The sequence below is a fragment of the Paramacrobiotus metropolitanus genome, unplaced genomic scaffold (genome assembly GCF_019649055.1).
Source record: "Paramacrobiotus metropolitanus isolate TYO unplaced genomic scaffold, Prichtersi_v1.0 Parri_scaffold0000049, whole genome shotgun sequence".
Classification (NCBI taxonomy): domain Eukaryota; kingdom Metazoa; phylum Tardigrada; class Eutardigrada; order Parachela; family Macrobiotidae; genus Paramacrobiotus; species Paramacrobiotus metropolitanus.
The window spans coordinates 191,957-209,540 of NW_026570269.1; the positions used below are offsets into that span (position 1 = coordinate 191,957).

The following is a 17,584-nucleotide window of genomic DNA, read 5'->3' on the forward strand; positions in this document are numbered from 1 at the left end:
GCCGAATGCGCATAGCTGCACTGTAAAAGTACAGCTGTAATACACCCATTCCGTCGTTTGCTGCGCGTTATATATAAATTAAAGCCAAAGAACTATTATCAGTTCTGTAGACATTCAGCAGACATATATAACTGGCCATTAAGCACTGTAATATAGAATTATTCAATTTTTAATTCGCGAAAATGAAGAGTGGCATGGCTTTAGTCTTTTTCGGGGCGCTTACATTGAGCGTCATGGCAGCAGCTGAGCGCAAATGTTTTACTTTGACTAAGGTTACCCTACCGGGAGAGAATTTAGAAATCACCGGATGGAAAAACATTGGCCAATGCACCTGCCACGAAGCTAAAAGCGGTGCTGAAGCGGTCGGCGGTACGTTGTGTTGCTATCACTTAGTAGTCAAACATTGATTTCTGTTTATGTAATTTCTAACTTATCCTTGACTTATTCAATTGTAAAAGATCGAAATTTGTTGACCTTTCATTTGCAAAATATTAAAATTGTAGAAATCACTCAGACAGTTACCAAGCTGAAGAAGGCTTATATAATTATTACGCAAAACATTCAGCGCAGCATTAATGCGTATTATTAATTAAGACTCCGCAAGCTGATTAGACTGTGTCACTGTAAGGTAGCTTGCATATTTTTGGTGAAACTGTAACCGTTAAATTGAAATATAATTTAAAATGTTTCAGCTCCCGGGACGTACATCCCGGCATGTGACTCGGATGGAAAATACAGTGAGCGGCAATTCTCCGCAAGTAGCGGACAGTCGTGGTGTGTTGATAAGGAAACCGGCCATCAAATCAAAGCATTCGTTAATCCAGGATCGCCCACTCCCGATCACTGTTGAATGGATTACGCTGCACCTGTATGGTGTTCCTGTTACCACGAATCGCGCAAACGTGCTTTGTTTGTCTGAATGCTGCACGTTGGCGTTGCAAACAAAATAAAACCTCCATGAACTAAATTACACCATATAGCGTTAGGTGGGCGCTGCAGCAGATCATTTTCATGAAATGTGACTGTAATGAACAAAATCCGTGCACCATCTCTTCCTGTACGTCCAGTTCGAGAACTCATCTCTAATTTGCTTTAGTTACAGAAGTCATTTACTACAGGACCATTCTCTGTGCTGGAAAATAAAGAAATTTGCGTGTGCAGCCACTTTTTTGTTACTAAACGGCCGAATAACTGCTATGTTGCTTTTTGAAAAATGCTATGGAAATGTTTTAAAAACGTCATAAAACCTATGGCAAGATATAATATAAGAAAACCTAGAGTATGCTGCATATGATTAATTTGCCCTGAATCGCAGTTATCGTTAGGCGCAGGCGGTTCAACGTGGCCGCCGCAGCATATATACGTATCGCGCAAACGTTGGTCATGTTCCACATAACTTCTCCACAACGAACCATTTACGCAATAATCCCGCTGATTTCAATCATTACTCTGTCTTTAGACTCGTAAACATTCATTAACACTATCGTTCTTCGCCATTTCCAGCATATCAGTAGCAAATCGGAGGCTTTAATGATAGGATTATCCGAATAGAAACCAATTGATTAGCGGGATAAATGTAAAGACGCTTGGCCGGCAACTGTGACCCGGGTGATTAAACGATTAACTTCCTCGCAATATCGCATCCCGCGCCCGTGCAGGATCATCGTCACCAGCTTGCGCAGAACAAGATGCGCCAGACACACAAGAGATTGCGTCAGGAGACGCCAACTGTTTCCGATGATGTCTTAACGGCGCATTCGCCCACATATACGCGCTGGTGTTGCCAGTCGCCACAGACTTCGCGATCCGTATCTCTCTTATTTCGTGTGAAAAAAGAAAAATGTCGCTATGTTCCCTTGTCATCATGGCTGGTGTGATTTGCTTGGTCACGCTAGAAATGTCAGTAATGCAAGCGCTGCCACTGACCTACAGTCAAGCCGTGGCCATGAGTAGCCATCACGGTGTTTTTGTGAATGGCGGACCTCCCGTGGGAAACGGGAAGATCCAGAAGCGAGATGTGTGGTCAGTGGTGGATGGACAGTACGCTCCCTTCAGCAGTTACGAATCGGATCTGCCGGCTTATGAAGACTCCTTTGGCTATGGATTTGATGGTACGTGTTTGGTGTCTGTGGCATCAGTGCGGCTCATTTAAGAACAAATTTATGTGCATGACCTTTAAGCAATATCAGTGAAGAAACCGTATACTTAATTCGCGCTCCCAGTTGCTGTCATTTGTGCCATCTGTGACATACACTTCCTGCGCAAGGCACATGTACAATGTGCACAGCCTTTTAATTCTTATACGTATACTTAATTAAGTATACCTAATTCTTATATGCCTGAGCAATTCTATACGAAAATCTGTGTAGTATCATATATAATAAACGCTGTGTTTTGGGTTAAATTTTGAAACGTACTTCTATAATACGAACCGTTCTTGTGCCTTTAGTGTTGCTAATATAGCACTCATGTGGCACTCATCCATCAAATTTGTATTTGGTGTGGTTTATAGATATTCATGCAGTGCCGCAGAAGCGTTTGCGGTTTGTCTCTCAAAACATCCATCCGGGACGCCGATTGGCGACGGGAGGATTAGCCAGTAATCCATCGGCGCGTGGTTCTTCCACTCCCGGCACACCACAGACAACAAGAGGATACGCCGCATTATCTGGTTTAAGTGGACAAAAATTCAGATTTCACCGCGGTTAACATCGACTTATCTATGAATTCAAGCTTATCTTTGATATAGCACGGTTTTGTAAATATTCGTATTTTGAATAGGATTTGGTGATATCTGCTTCAGTTTTTTCTTATCCGGCTTAATACAGAGTATTTACCGTTACCTACCTTACTTCATGACTTAACGGAGCCGATTGATTGCAGTAAAGTGTATGTAAAATTCGCCATAAGTGTACGTCATTAAATTTTTTATTACCATCGACCAGGAATATTACGTTGAAGCAAAGTTGCGTGAAAGAACATTACGTAAAGAAAAATTTAGTATCACGTGGAAGAGTAATTAAGTAACAAAATCAGCCCTCTGATTTATGCAGTAACTTTACTAACTTACAGTTTATTCCAGTTTAAACATTGTTCTGCTGGAAAATTTACCAAGAGCGGCAAACCGAACGAAGTAATAATTGTTAGCCTTTTCATTAAATGTTTGAGCTTAATCGAAGGACTTTGACACCTTGCCCAGTACGTACAATACACTGGCTTAGCATACGCCAGCCAGTGTACTGGGTATTCATGCGCACCTGATGGCGAGCATCAGGTAGCGTGTTCCCGCTACTTCCGCTACGCATTTCCGACTTTCCGTCACAGCGCTTTTCGTCATACACTTACGCGCAAGGTGTATTGTACGTGCAGGCTTTACGAGTGGAGCATCTCGGCACAGACGGTGTTCGTTTTGTCAGTCTTTGCACAGGGCATATTTAGATTTTCCCACGATTTATGCAGCAGCGTTTCCCTTATACGATAGAAGTTTCCCTTTTGTCGTAATTTACACATTCCCGGTAGAATTTAGATTACAAAAGCTCATCCTTGTGTGGCGGCACTCTTTAATTAGAAGAGGGTAGTTATCTTTACACATATGTTAATTACAAAATATGTTATTTGTATATGCATGGCCATTGGCATGGATTCCGTGTACTTTTTGTTAAGTTGTGACGGCGACTAAGCTCAGGCATTGAAAATTTTTATGTATATCAATAATGCTGCGTACTGTATACTTTTTTATGTTGATAGAATGTAGAAACCTTCGATTTCAATTAAGCGAACAGATCCGGTTTTTTACGTGCCCTTAAAGTTGTACGCATCAAGAAAGTTTTACGTTCTTTCTTTTCACAAACTTTGACGTGTTTCTGATTCTTCGGTTTTATGGCACTGTTTTTATGGCACAATATCAAAACTGCAAGATGCAGGAGCGCAAGAATAACAAACTAGCAGAGGGCAATAATAACAAAGTTCCATGTTCAAGACATACAGCAGTGTTGAAAACGATAATATAGTTATTACATTTTTCAATTGTTGCCAGTCAGTGAGCCACTATATTAAATCTTTATAAACAGCTCTCAACGTTTCCTTAAATTGCAAAATTAACCGTTTAACCGCTTTGGATGCATCCGGCAAACAGAAGGGAGATTTGTTGGCCGTTAACGTGTAATAGCTGAAGACCGAATTTGGTTGCGCCCGGTTTGTCTCTACATTGAATCCCAAAGTGGCACAGCTGCTATTCGCGCAGGAGCTGCATTCGCCTTTTCGAAACTGCAATTAAAACACATGCATCAACCTGCACAGTCCACAGACCATGCACTGCCGGTGTACTGATTAATGCTCATCTTACTTTTTCATAGTTTTCACACCGATGAGAGGTCATGGAACATTTCTTTGCATTAATGCTTTCTGTACAACAAAGTCACAATTTTACAAATCTTACACTGAATTTGTGCAGGTCCGTTCCGCAGTTCAGTTTCATGTACCGTACGTCAAATGCCAATAGTTCTATGCCCGACGATTCAAACAGTGACAACACAATCAACACAAAATTTACCTGAGTAGAGGGCGATAGCTCGAGCGTGATTACACGCAAACAACTCAAACGTTGTCGCTTCCGTCACTCCAATCAAATCTGTAAAATACGCCTTTTTACTGGTGCTGTGTTGTAAGAAAAAATAACAAAAAGTGATTGCCTGATTGGATTTAGAATGCCGTTTTACACTTTTCGATTAGAAGCTGGTAGTTAAGTACTCACTGAAAGTGCTTGTGTTCATTGTCGCCGGATGAATGGTTCTGAAAATCAGATTGAAGGAAATGAGAACTTGAATTACTTTTGCATGCGTTATCTGATTCATACCCTTTATCGCAGCCAGGTTGACGCAAGCCACCATTAGGAAAAAAATCTGCCAAACAATTTTTGAAATTAATTAGCTTAATTAACCTCGGAAATGTGGTTATCCAATAACTACGTACTTAAGTGCCCCATCCCTTGGGGAGATCCGAAACTAGCTTGAAAGAGGGATTCACCATCCGTTGCAATCTGCGTGATATAAAATATTTCACCATAAACTTTTCTCCCACTCACTGTGTAATTCGCGCTGCATGCGAACAGCAGCGAACAGTTTGCTGCTGTTTTGCTCACTAGATCTAGAACTGACTGTACGAACCGTATCGATGAATTTTGCATCAGTGGGATCTAGCCGCACAACTGGGTCCGTATTGGTGAAATATGGACCTAATACAAAAACTAGTATATCAATTTTGATCCAGCAGAAATTTATTTAAATTATGTGGCTAAATAACTTAGCGGCTACTGGCTAGTAACCATTACCTGCGGGGTCAAGTCCAGTAATGCGCCCGAGAGCGAACCCTTTGCTGCGCAGAATTGCTCCCGCATACCCAGCACCATGGGTACGGAGACTACAAATGGGTCCGTGACTACAACTGGGTCCGTATTGGTGAAATATGGACCTAATACAAAAACTAGTATATCAATTTTGATCCAGCAGAAATTTATTTAAATTATGTGGCTAAATAACTTAGCGGCTACTGGCTAGTAACCATTACCTGCGGGGTCAAGTCCAGTAATGCGCCCGAGAGCGAACCCTTTGCTGCGCAGAATTGCTCCCGCATACCCAGCACCATGGCACGGAGACTACAAATCACGTTGCTTGATAAAGCACAATGAATGCTGCGATTTTTTATGCAAAGAAGCTGGACCCGAAAAATTTTAAAATACTAGCGTAACTGCGTACCTGTGGCCGACCAGATGAACTTTGTCACCGTTTGATGGATCCACTTTGTATTGCGATTGTAGATGCAGAAGAAACTTGGCTACGTATGCACCCACTAAGCGGATGTTGGCTGTAGCCTGCACGTATGGCGCCTGATTGCCAGCAGCTGCAATTTCAACAAATTAACTTTACCAAAGCACTTTAGAGGTGACCTTCCAGCTATCACAGAGACAGCTTCATATACAGGAGCTTACACCAATCCATTCTTAAAACGTTGTAGTCGCCGTTTTTTAATAATTCCTCCACAATTTCCTGGAATGAAATTTTGACATTAATTTTAGTATCTTTACCGTGGGTTGTCGATTACTTGGCCTATGTTCAAAGTAAACCATTAATAGATACCTGCCACCAAGAAAACTGAAAATTGTCAGCAAAGCCGTGAATTAGAATGTAGGATTTTTTCGCAGGATCAAAGTAGGACTGCTTAATGGTTTTCGTGTCATCGGGATTGAGAATTTGTGTCTGCAAGCTGCCGGGATTTTTTCTTGTACTTAGGCGCATTTTCAAGAATTGAGTCAGGAGACAAACAGGAAGAACTGTTATTGGTCTGCAAAACGCTTATTATATAGCAGCAACAGTGATTACAATGCATTCATACCTTATTTATTTCTGGCTTTATTAATATTGTTCTGCCATTACTAACCTGTTGACAATATCGAAGAATGGACCAGCGGCTTCAAAGCACCCGAGGTCACCACAGCACATGCTCATTTTGTTAGTTGAATCGGCGGCAGTGTTTACTTCTGGTGTCGCCGTCACTGTCAGTGGTCGGGACGTAAGCGTTACGGCAGCGCTTTCCACATTGCTAAGATTCATGAGGAGTATGGTCATAACGACAAATGTTACAGCGACCTTTAAAACATGCATGTTGAAAAGATTAGAAAATTAAAGGGCAAACTCTTAACAGATGGCGAAACAATTGTGAGCGGGGACAAAGTGCAACTCTTAAACAAATCTGCGCTTTTATATAAAATTAATAGAATAAACGGCAATGCTACACACGTTCGTGGAGTACAACTGGCGTAGACGTTTCAAGTGGATCGGAAAGTTGCGGTGACAAACTGCTGACCACAGGTAATTTAAGTAAGTATAACATGCTACGATATTTCTACACCGCTGACGGTCACGCTGATGGAAATTTCGAAGCCAAAGATGTCGTGCGCAAGTACACGCGCAACGTAGATTTTAATAACTCGCGAGGGTGTATCACGTGTATGAAATTCGAAAAAGGGCGCATTAAGTGTCTCTTTTATAGAAAAACGTTTTATGTATCGTAGCTTTGAAAATAAGGAGTTTTTACAGTTTCCCACCTCGAAATACGGTTATTGTTGTATGTACATGAGTGATATACTGTGAAGAATTTTTTTTAAAAATGCATGCCATGCAGGTTCACGGATTACCGATTTATTCCACAGTTTCTTATTCCATGCAGTCAAAACAGCGCAAGAATTACGAATAAGGCTCTAGAGGATGGCCTTATCCAGAAAGATTTTTCCGCAAATATCTGTGCTCTGTAATACGTTGCAAAAGGTAGTGCATCTAGAATCCCAGGTCTAAAAAATCTTTAATCGTTACATTTTTTTAGCTTGACAATTATATGCCACCGTATATGTGCGTACTTTATAATGTTGAAAAATTAATGGCAATGATAATTGTGCTAAATTGAAGTTTTATTGGAACGAACAGGTTAATTTTACTTAATTGCAGTAATCACTTCAAAGTTAATCCATCAATGGCAAATTTTATAACTTAAAGCCGTTTATAATGAAGTTAGAACAAAAGCGAAGGTGGCATACCTTTTCAAGTAATGCCTGTGTGATAATTCATGCATTTGGCTACGTAAGAATTTTTTGTGTCTGAGCAATCTTTCCGAAATAAGCAGATACTACTGCTTAAATATTGCGCAATGGTTTAGTTTCCTTACTTTTTTGTTATATTTTTCTCTTATATAAGTATTTTCCGGCACTTTACTACAGATACTCGCTAACACAGTTTTATAGTTTTGCTGCTTTTGGTTTTGTGCATGCATCTTTTAACCAGATCGCGCTTAATTCCCTATGTCTGGGTACAAAGCTTGGAGAAAATCATGTTTTTTTGTGTAATTTCTTACAGTAGATATTTTGAGGGACGTTTGGGGATGATACCTAACATAAAATGTTGTACGGGAACGAACGAAAAGTACATAAAGTACGTGCTTTGCGTTTTCCGTAGTAACGATGCACAAAAATGAGAGATTCGCCTATAATCTCGTATGATCGTCATTTACAGCCATTAATGGACAGATATGATACTCGCAATTCGTAATACTGCAGCCGTGAGAAAAGAGTACTTAACTAATAAGTAAACAGCGCACTGAAGCAAAATGTTTTACACCAATTTCAGTAAATACTAGTCAGGTAAAATTTAAGGTTTCTGTTAATTCTTTAACCTTTCATAGATCTGCCGCAATGTTTGTCGCTCAGTTTTTGCTGCATCGGATAAACAGAAAGGTGACTTCCTGGCAGTAACAGTGTAGTAATTCAGAATTGAGTTGGGCTGTGCCCGGTTTGTTTCCACGTTGAATCCCAGCACGGCGCAGTTGTCATCCGCACAGGAATTACATTCGCCTCTCCGAAACTGGAACAAAGAAATGTGAAGTTACAAACAGCCTTTCTCAGCTTTAGTTTCCAGTGAGACCTTTTCGTAATTGTCGCACCGGTGAGAGGTCATGGCACAGGTTTTGGAATTGATGCTTTCTGAAACGTACCAATTACGGTCATTAGGTGTACAAGAATATACATAACGTAAAAAATTACTACAAATGTTAGCTGTTTAGAAAGCAGTTTTGCAAGGAAAATGCCAACATTTTGTACCTGTGTATAGAGCAATGGCCCGAGAATGACTGCAGCAAATCAGTTCGAAAGCGGCTGCTTCAGCCAATCCAATTAGATCTATTAATTTTGACACACTTAAAAATTTAGAGTTTGACAATATTGAACAAATTTTGTTGATTTTTGTCATAATATGGAATCTGTAATTATGCTGATTGAGATATCACTTACTAAAAGTGCTGGTATCCATAGTTGTAACGTGGAACAATCTAAATCGAAGAATTTGTTTCGATTCAGATGAAAAAGTTGCCATTATTTTATTTTCCCATTTAGGGGCAACATTTTTCAGTGGAAAATAAAGCTCTATCTGTCCTGCTTTAGCAGCTTGCACTCGTACCCTTTCTCGCAGCCAGGTTGCCGAAGTCCACCATTAGGCAAAAAATCTGCAAGTCGAAACGCCTTCTGTAACTATATTACCTGTACAGTATTTCAGTTCAGAAAGTCCAGTTTTGTATACTGACTTATGTGACCCATAGGTTGGGGCGAGCCATAGCTGCCAGTTAGGATAGTCGATTCCCCATCCGTAATTATCTGCAGCACCATATTTTTGGTACTCTTGTACGATCGATTATATTCAAATTTTCTTAAAATGTTGGCATATTACCGTGTCGACAATCATAGCGTCAGTGGGATCCAACCGTACGGCCGCATCAGTATTGGTAAAATATGGACCTAAATTTACATATTAAAAAAGGCTGGAGCTTTTGACATGGGAAAGGTAGTCGGAGTACCACAGAGCAGAAATACTACGTATTATACAGTACGTACCTGCCGGATCAAGTCCCGTGATGCGACCAAGAGGAAATCCCTTCCTTCGCATAATACTTCCTGCATATCCGGCGCCATGTGCACCGAGACTATATAAACAAATAACAATCAATTCAAAGGTACGAGTAATTAATGACTTGTGTACATCGTGCACAAGCAGAAAGAAATTATCATGATCTAATTAGCCCCTACTGCCACCGAAATACTGTAGCTAGAAGTACACAAGCGCCTTGTTCTGTCTGCTGGGGGACCTTGCATGGATGCGCAATATAAACTGTGATTACCTGTGTCCCACTAAGTGGACTCCGTTTGAAGGATCGACTCGGTACTGTGATTGTAGATGTATGAGAAATTTGGCCACGTACGCTCCCACTAAGCGGATGTTGGCGGTGGCTTGAGCATAAAGAACTTGGTTGCCGGCAGCTGCACGAAAACCGTTTATTCCAATTCAGTGTTACCATTCAAATTGGGCTTTGCCGCAAATAAAGAGTTGAGCCATTTCAACCACTTACACCAATCCATCCTCATAACGTTGTAATCTCCGTTTTCCAGCAGCTCCTCTACGATTTTCTGGAACCATGTTAAAGGTCACAGGATGCTTATGCGTGAAAACACTTTCAAGGTTACCTGCCACCAGGCATAGTGAAAACTATCGCTAAATCCGTGAATCAGAATGAAAGTCTTCTTAGCAGGGTCAAAAAAGGATTGCTGAATGGTCTTTGTATCGTCAGGATTCAGAATTTGTGTTTGCTGACTATCGGGATTCTTTCGTGTGCTCAGTCGCATTTTCAAAAGCGGGGTTAGGGAGCAGAGCGGGAGAGAGCTTACTGGTCTGCCCAGATAAGCAGTTCATTATAATATAGCTAGTATCGTACGGAAATACAGACCGAATTTTGAAAATTTCTTAATGTTTTCTTATTCTCGCATTCGTTCCTGATCAACGAAGCTAATCCATAGCGTACCGGTTGACTGCATCGAAAAAAGGGCTGGCTGTGTCAAAGCACCCAAGGTCACCGCAGCAAGCGCTCGCTTTGGTGGTTGCGTTAAAGAGGATGCTATCGGCCAACAACATTGCCGAAATAGATTGATCAGCTGCGCCTCCCGCATTATGCAAAGTTCCTAGCTGGGCAAGGACAATAAAATTTAAAACGAACTTTAAAGCGTACATGCTTGGTAGCACGTAAAAAATTTAAGAGCAAACTAAAGTACAATAAACTAACCAATACCAGGAAAAATTCCTTTATTTACTGGACCGATCATAGAAAAAGCGAATCAGTCTTACCTTAGATAATGTGTATGTCAAAACTCAAAAGTACGCTCTTATATGCAAAACAGTTATTGCCATCTTTTGTTACGGACGTTCATGGAATACATCTATCGCAGACGTTTTAAGTGGAATGACGCGCTTTGTGGTGCACTTATGCTGACGACGGCAATAACGCTCCAGGGGAGGGTGCACGCAGGTTTGTTTGCCACTGACCGCTACACACAACATACATGGTTTTGTATTCCTGTCAGTTCTGCAATATTAGTGCAATGTGCGAAATTCATTCAGGTGTGTTAAAAAAACCAAAGCGCTTGTGCTGAAAAAGTGTACGACCATGACTAAGTGCAATCGCTGTTAATTTTTATCCATTATTGCTTTTTTTACAAACTATGACTTCAATATAGATTTCTATATATACTGTAAATTCGAGAGTCTGTGCGCAGTTGTCGGTTGATTTGATTTTTTATTGAGCAATCGCAACTGGAGATAATAAAATTCTAACATAATTCAACAGAATTAATGTCTCACATTGTCAGTAATTAATTTACAAGATCTTCAGTCACATATGCACATCACAGCTTTAATTTTTAAAGGTACAGTTCAAACTGGTTGTTTATTAGTGTTTCAACAGAAGCCACAATCCCAGCACAGATCCAGTAATGACCAACGCCGAAGCAAAATCGCGTGCGGCCGCATTTCCCTGTATGGCACGGGCGGCGACCGGCGCCTTATTCTCCTCTGTCCCCTTCGGTGCCTCCTGCAGCTTGATCAGATGCGTTAGATCATCCACATCCACATACTGTATTCCAGATTGCCAGTAGCAGTCACCACTCTGACACAGATACAAGCGCCCATTGTCCGCTAACCGCAACTCCGAATTGGGTCGCCCGGTTTCACCGTACTTGAACTGTGGCTCCTTAAACCACATCTGGATACTGCCCCATCCGCCCATGTCGCCATAGTAGATGAATTCCCCGCGCGACGTCACCGTCACGTTATCGGGCGTGGCCGAGTGGGTGTAGGAGCTGAATGTCGGCGTGGAATCGCAGTCGCGGTACACCACCATGTTCCCGTCGTCTTGGAGAATCAGATAAAAGTTCTTATTTGGAGAGTAATACTTTTTCCCTGGAGTAAGAACTTGGCCCCTTTGCAGTACCTCTGCATAATAAAAAAACTTTTATAGCATCCTGTAAGTGGCACTAAAAACTGGAATGGTAAAAATGCTAATGGAATAATAAAAATGCACACAGTCTGTGTGTGCGTCATACGTTTGGTGACTTAAGTCTGCATACAGTTTTTATTTTGGCAGTTCGGAAATTAGCAAGCCAATTAGAAGCCAAAGCTAAGTAATAAAATAACCCTGATGACCATATTCAACCGAGTTTAACATCAGCCGGTGGTGACGAAAAAATAACCTCCCAAATAATAATTGTTAGACCTACAAACTGAGTGATACGATCTGACCGAAAACGAGCGCAAAGTTCAGTCGAGATTTATAACGTATAGATTTTAGAATTTTTAATTGGCTGGCTATCCCAGTTACCTGCAGACCTATTGGAAAGTGAAGCATTATTCAGGCACGCATATTCCCTTAATCCAGTCGACTCCCAGTAGACTTCGCCATCGATACTCAACTGCAGATATCCGTCATCGGTCAGCGAGAGAACGGGCTGGTACAAACCGGTCCGGGTCAGCGGCGAATTAGACCGCCACAGCGTGGCGTTGTTGCGTTCGTCCATCGTGCCCCACAAATACAGATTTCCCCGTTGCGTCAGCTCCAGACGGCTTACCGAATGCCCATCGGCCATCGTGCTCCACACCACCGTGGAGGACAGCTTTTTCGAATTAACAGGCAGTCGCATAACCATCAAGGCATAGCTCGACACCATAACTTTGTATTTTCCGGAGGGACTGTAAATGGGAGTACTGTACGGCCGTATCTCTCCGCCTGCTTCTAGTACCACTGAAATAATCAAACAAAAACTTGGGCTACTTTATAATATAGTATTACAATGTAGGTACAGTGCTAATAACATGGCATAATTAAACTTGCTAGTTTTATTATGCCATGCTAATACTGTAACAGAACGAAAATACGTAATACGAACGAAACTGGGCGTACGTACACGTTGAATCTCCAGGGTCACTCCAATACACTGCTTGTGCGTGATTTCCTATCCAGCACATGCACAAAGAAACAAACTGCAGTACTGAAATGTCCAAACTTTGCTGCATCATGCCTGGATTGTGTAGCAGAAAACAGAACAATTCAAGATTTAACAACAATCAGTTAGTGGGAAGTAAAGGACGCCGGACCTCGTTGTGGCATCTACAGGTGACAAATCACAGTGACAGAGAATCAAGACTTAATAGTTGATAAATTGTGAATCAATAAGTAAACTTAGTTTGTTTATGGTCGCAATGACTGAAAACATACACCAACCAATTTTTCCAGATTAATCAGGTGTGATTGTTGTGTACATGGAAGAATGATGTTTATCTCATGTGGACTTGCACACTTTAACTGTATACATATCCCGCAGGCAACATTCACATTAAACACATGTGACGGAGGATATTCTCCGTGTGGAGTTACCGGTTTCTTCGCAAACACGTACTAACATCCCTCATATCGCGGTAAAACAGGAAGAATAAGTGGTAAATTTTGCCGAAATTCTGCTTACCGCTAATGTCTAGTTTGTACACTGCATAGCGGCATATCGTTTGTCTCGGGAACATGTAATTGTCAAGAGTTACAAATTTTACAAAGTAATTGAAACCGGTTGTTAAAGGCTACCCGGTAACACATTTGTCATTTCCGAATTACTCGTGCCCGTCATAAAAAAATTTATCAGATTTCTTAATTTTATTAATTCAAATGCGCCATTTATCTATTTCGGTTTGGTAAAGCTTTGCTGATAAAGTTTTGAAGTTTTGGCTCGACTGTGCCATATTTTAAACTTACCATTTTCTATATACAGAATTGTACCCGTAATTGTTAGCACAAAATTGTACATGTAGCCATCACAATTTTTTATCTTCATTATTAGCCAGCACTTAACAACGTGCTTCACCTAAGGCGTACACAAACGTACACAGATTAATGTCTTGTCCTATCCGGTCTGGAAAATGTACCGTAGTCAAGCCAGATGATAACTGGATGTAAAAACCAGCAAAATTTCGCAAGTCAGCATGCGCAGAGCTATTTCAATGACTATTTTCTTAATGTGAATTTGATGGCACAATGAAAAATATTTTCAGGTGAAAATGCCTGTAAATATTGGTGTTTAAGCAGTACACAAGTGCTGCGCAATTTAAGCACGGCAACCATAACAAACTTTGTATTTATTGAGTCTCGCAGATCGAGCTGCAATGGTACTGTAACAATGGATCTCAGCGTACTAGCACTGTAATTGGTTTCGAAGATTCTAAATAGTTAATAAGCACAAAAGCATAAAAGTCTACGATAATTGTATAAGTAACGATGATAACGATACATAGCACATTAGCAGCCAATGTCGGTTGCCGAGAAAGTAAATTTGAAATAAAAATACTTTTGATTATTATATGACAGCTTATAGCCGGACTTGGATGAAAACTCTCGATCGTGTACTGTTTTATTTTGCTTTTATATTTGAATCTATTAATTTAAATAGTGATAGCGCTAGAGAAGGTGATATCTTTATCTATCCAACTGGTTTTTAACTAAGCAAATTCTGCAAGGTATTAACTGAAACAGTTGCGATTGTATACCAGTTAATTACTCTCATTTATGACCTTTCATAGTTTTTGTTTTGGTACTACAATAATTCGGGTTAGGTGGCTTGCAGATAACGAGCTCAAAAAGCACGTTCCAAGATCCTAAGCACTAAAAGCAAGAAAAAATGATGCAAAGTAATAATATTTTGAAAACTTTTGACAATAGCTCAAATTTCTAATGCACAGAACAGCAAATGCCGCTTTGACAACATTACAGACGATAACGCATCTCTACACTGCATAAAATAAAAAGCGGTTTTTAAATCCCCGGGAGGTTACTGAAGCGATACAAATAACTTGGTGTATTAAAAATCGACTTAGTATTTGCACTGTGGCACATAAAAAAGCTTGCTTTCATCCAAAGGTCACAGTGCGCAAGATGTTGGTAAACTGCTGCATAAGCTGGCCATTAAGCTGCGACAACGCAGAATATTGATTGTGGTGTGCAGTTTCATTCTTATACGCTTAAGATTTATTGCTAAACGTCACAACTACAACATGTGCAACTTTCCTTACGTATGTATAAGGGCCAAACCGTATCTATTTGTGTACATGCAATGGAGATGCGTTTTATTTTTGACAACAGACAACAATGAAGCATTTCATGCACCAGTTAGTATCTTTGAACAACCGGCAAAGAAGAGCGCGCCTTCATGAACATAGTTAACCTGCGTGTCAGGTTACGCTCCACGGATACAGCGGCGTAGGGAACGCAGCGCACGTAGAGGAAGGGGAAATGCCGTTTTTGCGGCTCTGGCGTTGCGGACGTAGTAGGTGCGCGGGTACACCTTAACCTCTGGGTCCATGAAGTCACGCACCGGTCGTAAGCGTAATCGGTTTAAGCCGTTCAAGGTTTGAAAGCGCGTTGAGAGCACAGCGTACACATCTGTAACAACAAAAGGTTTCCTGTTGTAATACTCTGCCCATAGTATAGCGAATGTGATGCTACAATATGAGATCATGCATAAAAGCGCTAATGTGATGTTTACAATGTCTGACGCGCGTTCGAAAATGGGTTTCGCAAAAAAAAATTGAAATGATAGCATATCCTTTGCTATTACCCGGTGACGAGCGTGCGTCATTCTGTAGAGCGGATGTGTGACCTCTCAAGCGGAAGAAGGAGCAAGAAAAGTAAAGCCGTTAATATAAAATAATTTTATTCGCGATAAATTTATTTAAATATTACTAAAATATCACAAGCGCTCTAACAAGCAGCTGCAAACATAATTACAAAGAACTGACTTATCTGTACTTTGCCTACTTATGGCGGTAGTAGTATATGCCCATTCGTATACGTAATACATACAATGCACTAGCATATTTTTTTCACTGAGAATTTTTGACAAGAAAATTAAAAAGATTAGCAATTCAAAATGACATTTTTCGGCAGAAAAATTTTTTCTAAATTATGCAGATAAATTCTAGGCAATTTACGACTCAAAAGCTGATGACATACGTACCGCGTTGATCTTTGTTTTGCTCTCCGTTGCCAAAACTGTTCTGTGCTAGCTCTTCCTGTGTTGATTCGTTATCACTTGCAGGTTTATCCGGCGCGAGAATTTGACCACTGGGCAGGATACATGGCTTTCGGATGTTGGCGGTGTTTGGTGAGGAATACACCGGATAGTGGAACAACCGTTTCTCCACTCGAGGCTGTTCAACTACGTTTTCACCGGCATAGTCAACAGTCAAAGAATCATCGAGGTCACTCTTGAGGGAGGCACCACAACAATACCGAAACAGAGCAAAACAGAGAAACCCAGTAGGAAGATGATTAATCATATGCATAGTTGTGTCGTAGAACCACTCAAAGCAAAGTTAAAACGAAAAAAAGTTCGTGTTGAAAGTTGCACTAAGATGGCAGAAGCAACTCATCCGTATGCAACTGGTTACGCGTCGCGGCTTTATAAATCCCAGTTGTGCGCCGTACAGATACACATGCGGTCTGCAGATACGCATCCACTTCTTACATAAAGGACTAAAAGGAGCGTAAGTATATATGACCGGACACAAACGTAGCGGGAATCCCAGTTAACCGACACAAACAATTCTTATGCATGTGTATACAGCTTATCCTCGGCTATTATGCATACAGAGTCGTTCCGCTCTTCCAGATTTTCGTAATTGGTTTTTGCCGACTGATCCATCAGTTACGCTCGCATACATGAGCACGTATAAATTTAGCAGGGCACCCACGTCAAAGACCTTTACATGTGTTGAATCTGGCGGCTTCCTGTAGCGGTTGGACATCGTTTGGCAGGGTTCAGTATTTACAATGCTCTGTCGCTTTGGTCGTCAGCTAATCACCGGGGCTTTGTGGGGTTTCCAGGTACAATCAGCTGGAACATACCGATTAGGCGGCGGCCAATTAAACCTTTTGTGCTTTGTGTCTGTTTCTTTTGACTATGCGACACCTGCCGGTTTTACGCAAGAATTAATTTGCACAAAGGTTACATGAAACCACACCTAGCTCGGTTATAAAGTGTACCGGTAATTACGGCTGTTCTGCAGTATATCTTTCATAATTATTTGTAATAACCCACGTACTGTACGAGTAGTTAGTCTACCCGTACTACCGTACTGTGAGGCGAAACTGGCCGGATAATCCAGCTTGGATTCCCTGACTTTTAGATTCTAATTAGCACAAAATCTCTTTGGAACTTATTAATCATTAAGTTAGTTCGTAAGAAGAACTGTCGCGCGTACTGATACTTTTCCATCAAACACAATTTTAGCTATAAAATTTTTTTGCTTCGTGTATTGCAAGAAAAATAGCAGACATTTCGCAACATTGCATGCGTGTGCAGTAGTCGTGCGTAGAACCCGCCAACTTGTTGAAATGTTCATGACTGTACTTCACCGACATAAAACATCCTAATATTTGTATTATCCTTTCAGTACTAATATTATCATTAATATCCGTGAAAGTAAAGACTAGCAGCGCAGTGCAGTGGAAACTGGCAATAACAGAAACTTGTAAAGCACTGATGGTATATACGGTACTCTGTCGTACTCACGACTGTATTGTCGTCAGTACTGTACCAACATGCTAAATCTGCAAGGGACAAATCAATCAGTAGTTAAACAGACGACTGTTTCAAAAAATATTTACTGTTTCTTGCAAATGT

The 17,584-nt window shown here is 40.8% G+C and overlaps 6 protein-coding genes across 6 annotated transcripts; 2 read left to right on the forward strand and 4 right to left on the reverse strand.

Annotated features, from left to right (window-relative positions):
* Positions 1 to 60: 60 nt before the first annotated feature.
* Positions 61 to 1,157, forward strand: LOC129592036 (equistatin-like). Its single transcript, XM_055487978.1, has 2 exons — positions 61 to 369; positions 693 to 1,157. The coding sequence occupies exons 1-2, from the start codon at positions 183 to 185 to the stop codon at positions 848 to 850; spliced, it is 345 nt and encodes a 114-aa protein (XP_055343953.1). The 5' UTR covers positions 61 to 182; the 3' UTR covers positions 851 to 1,157.
* Positions 1,158 to 1,720: 563 nt separating this feature from the next.
* LOC129592034 (uncharacterized) lies at positions 1,721 to 2,901 on the forward strand. The gene is made up of 2 exons (XM_055487974.1): positions 1,721 to 2,111; positions 2,513 to 2,901. The coding sequence occupies exons 1-2, from the start codon at positions 1,841 to 1,843 to the stop codon at positions 2,707 to 2,709; spliced, it is 468 nt and encodes a 155-aa protein (XP_055343949.1). The 5' UTR covers positions 1,721 to 1,840; the 3' UTR covers positions 2,710 to 2,901.
* Positions 2,902 to 3,877: 976 nt separating this feature from the next.
* LOC129591878 (pancreatic triacylglycerol lipase-like) lies at positions 3,878 to 6,683 on the reverse strand. The gene is made up of 12 exons (XM_055487730.1): positions 6,436 to 6,683; positions 6,135 to 6,339; positions 5,987 to 6,044; positions 5,754 to 5,898; positions 5,330 to 5,418; positions 5,166 to 5,233; positions 4,972 to 5,038; positions 4,856 to 4,901; positions 4,754 to 4,791; positions 4,553 to 4,630; positions 4,346 to 4,404; positions 3,878 to 4,266 (listed from the first exon to the last, which is right to left on the reverse strand). Exons 1-12 carry the CDS (start codon positions 6,657 to 6,659, stop codon positions 4,048 to 4,050), a joined length of 1,296 nt encoding a protein of 431 aa, XP_055343705.1. The 5' UTR covers positions 6,660 to 6,683; the 3' UTR covers positions 3,878 to 4,047.
* Positions 6,684 to 8,102: 1,419 nt separating this feature from the next.
* LOC129591862 (pancreatic triacylglycerol lipase-like) lies at positions 8,103 to 10,502 on the reverse strand. The gene is made up of 12 exons (XM_055487709.1): positions 10,393 to 10,502; positions 10,058 to 10,262; positions 9,943 to 10,000; positions 9,715 to 9,853; positions 9,431 to 9,519; positions 9,267 to 9,334; positions 9,124 to 9,193; positions 9,000 to 9,045; positions 8,834 to 8,871; positions 8,645 to 8,722; positions 8,469 to 8,527; positions 8,103 to 8,408 (listed from the first exon to the last, which is right to left on the reverse strand). Exons 1-12 carry the CDS (start codon positions 10,500 to 10,502, stop codon positions 8,208 to 8,210), a joined length of 1,161 nt encoding a protein of 386 aa, XP_055343684.1. The 3' UTR covers positions 8,103 to 8,207.
* Positions 10,503 to 11,148: 646 nt separating this feature from the next.
* On the reverse strand, positions 11,149 to 13,192 carry LOC129591879 (uncharacterized). Its single transcript, XM_055487731.1, has 3 exons — positions 12,824 to 13,192; positions 12,241 to 12,660; positions 11,149 to 11,855 (listed from the first exon to the last, which is right to left on the reverse strand). The coding sequence occupies exons 1-3, from the start codon at positions 12,933 to 12,935 to the stop codon at positions 11,314 to 11,316; spliced, it is 1,074 nt and encodes a 357-aa protein (XP_055343706.1). The 5' UTR covers positions 12,936 to 13,192; the 3' UTR covers positions 11,149 to 11,313.
* A 1,616-nt stretch (positions 13,193 to 14,808) lies between these two features.
* On the reverse strand, positions 14,809 to 16,749 carry LOC129591880 (uncharacterized). Its single transcript, XM_055487732.1, has 2 exons — positions 15,917 to 16,749; positions 14,809 to 15,342 (listed from the first exon to the last, which is right to left on the reverse strand). The coding sequence occupies exons 1-2, from the start codon at positions 16,242 to 16,244 to the stop codon at positions 15,137 to 15,139; spliced, it is 534 nt and encodes a 177-aa protein (XP_055343707.1). The 5' UTR covers positions 16,245 to 16,749; the 3' UTR covers positions 14,809 to 15,136.
* Positions 16,750 to 17,584: the final 835 nt, after the last annotated feature.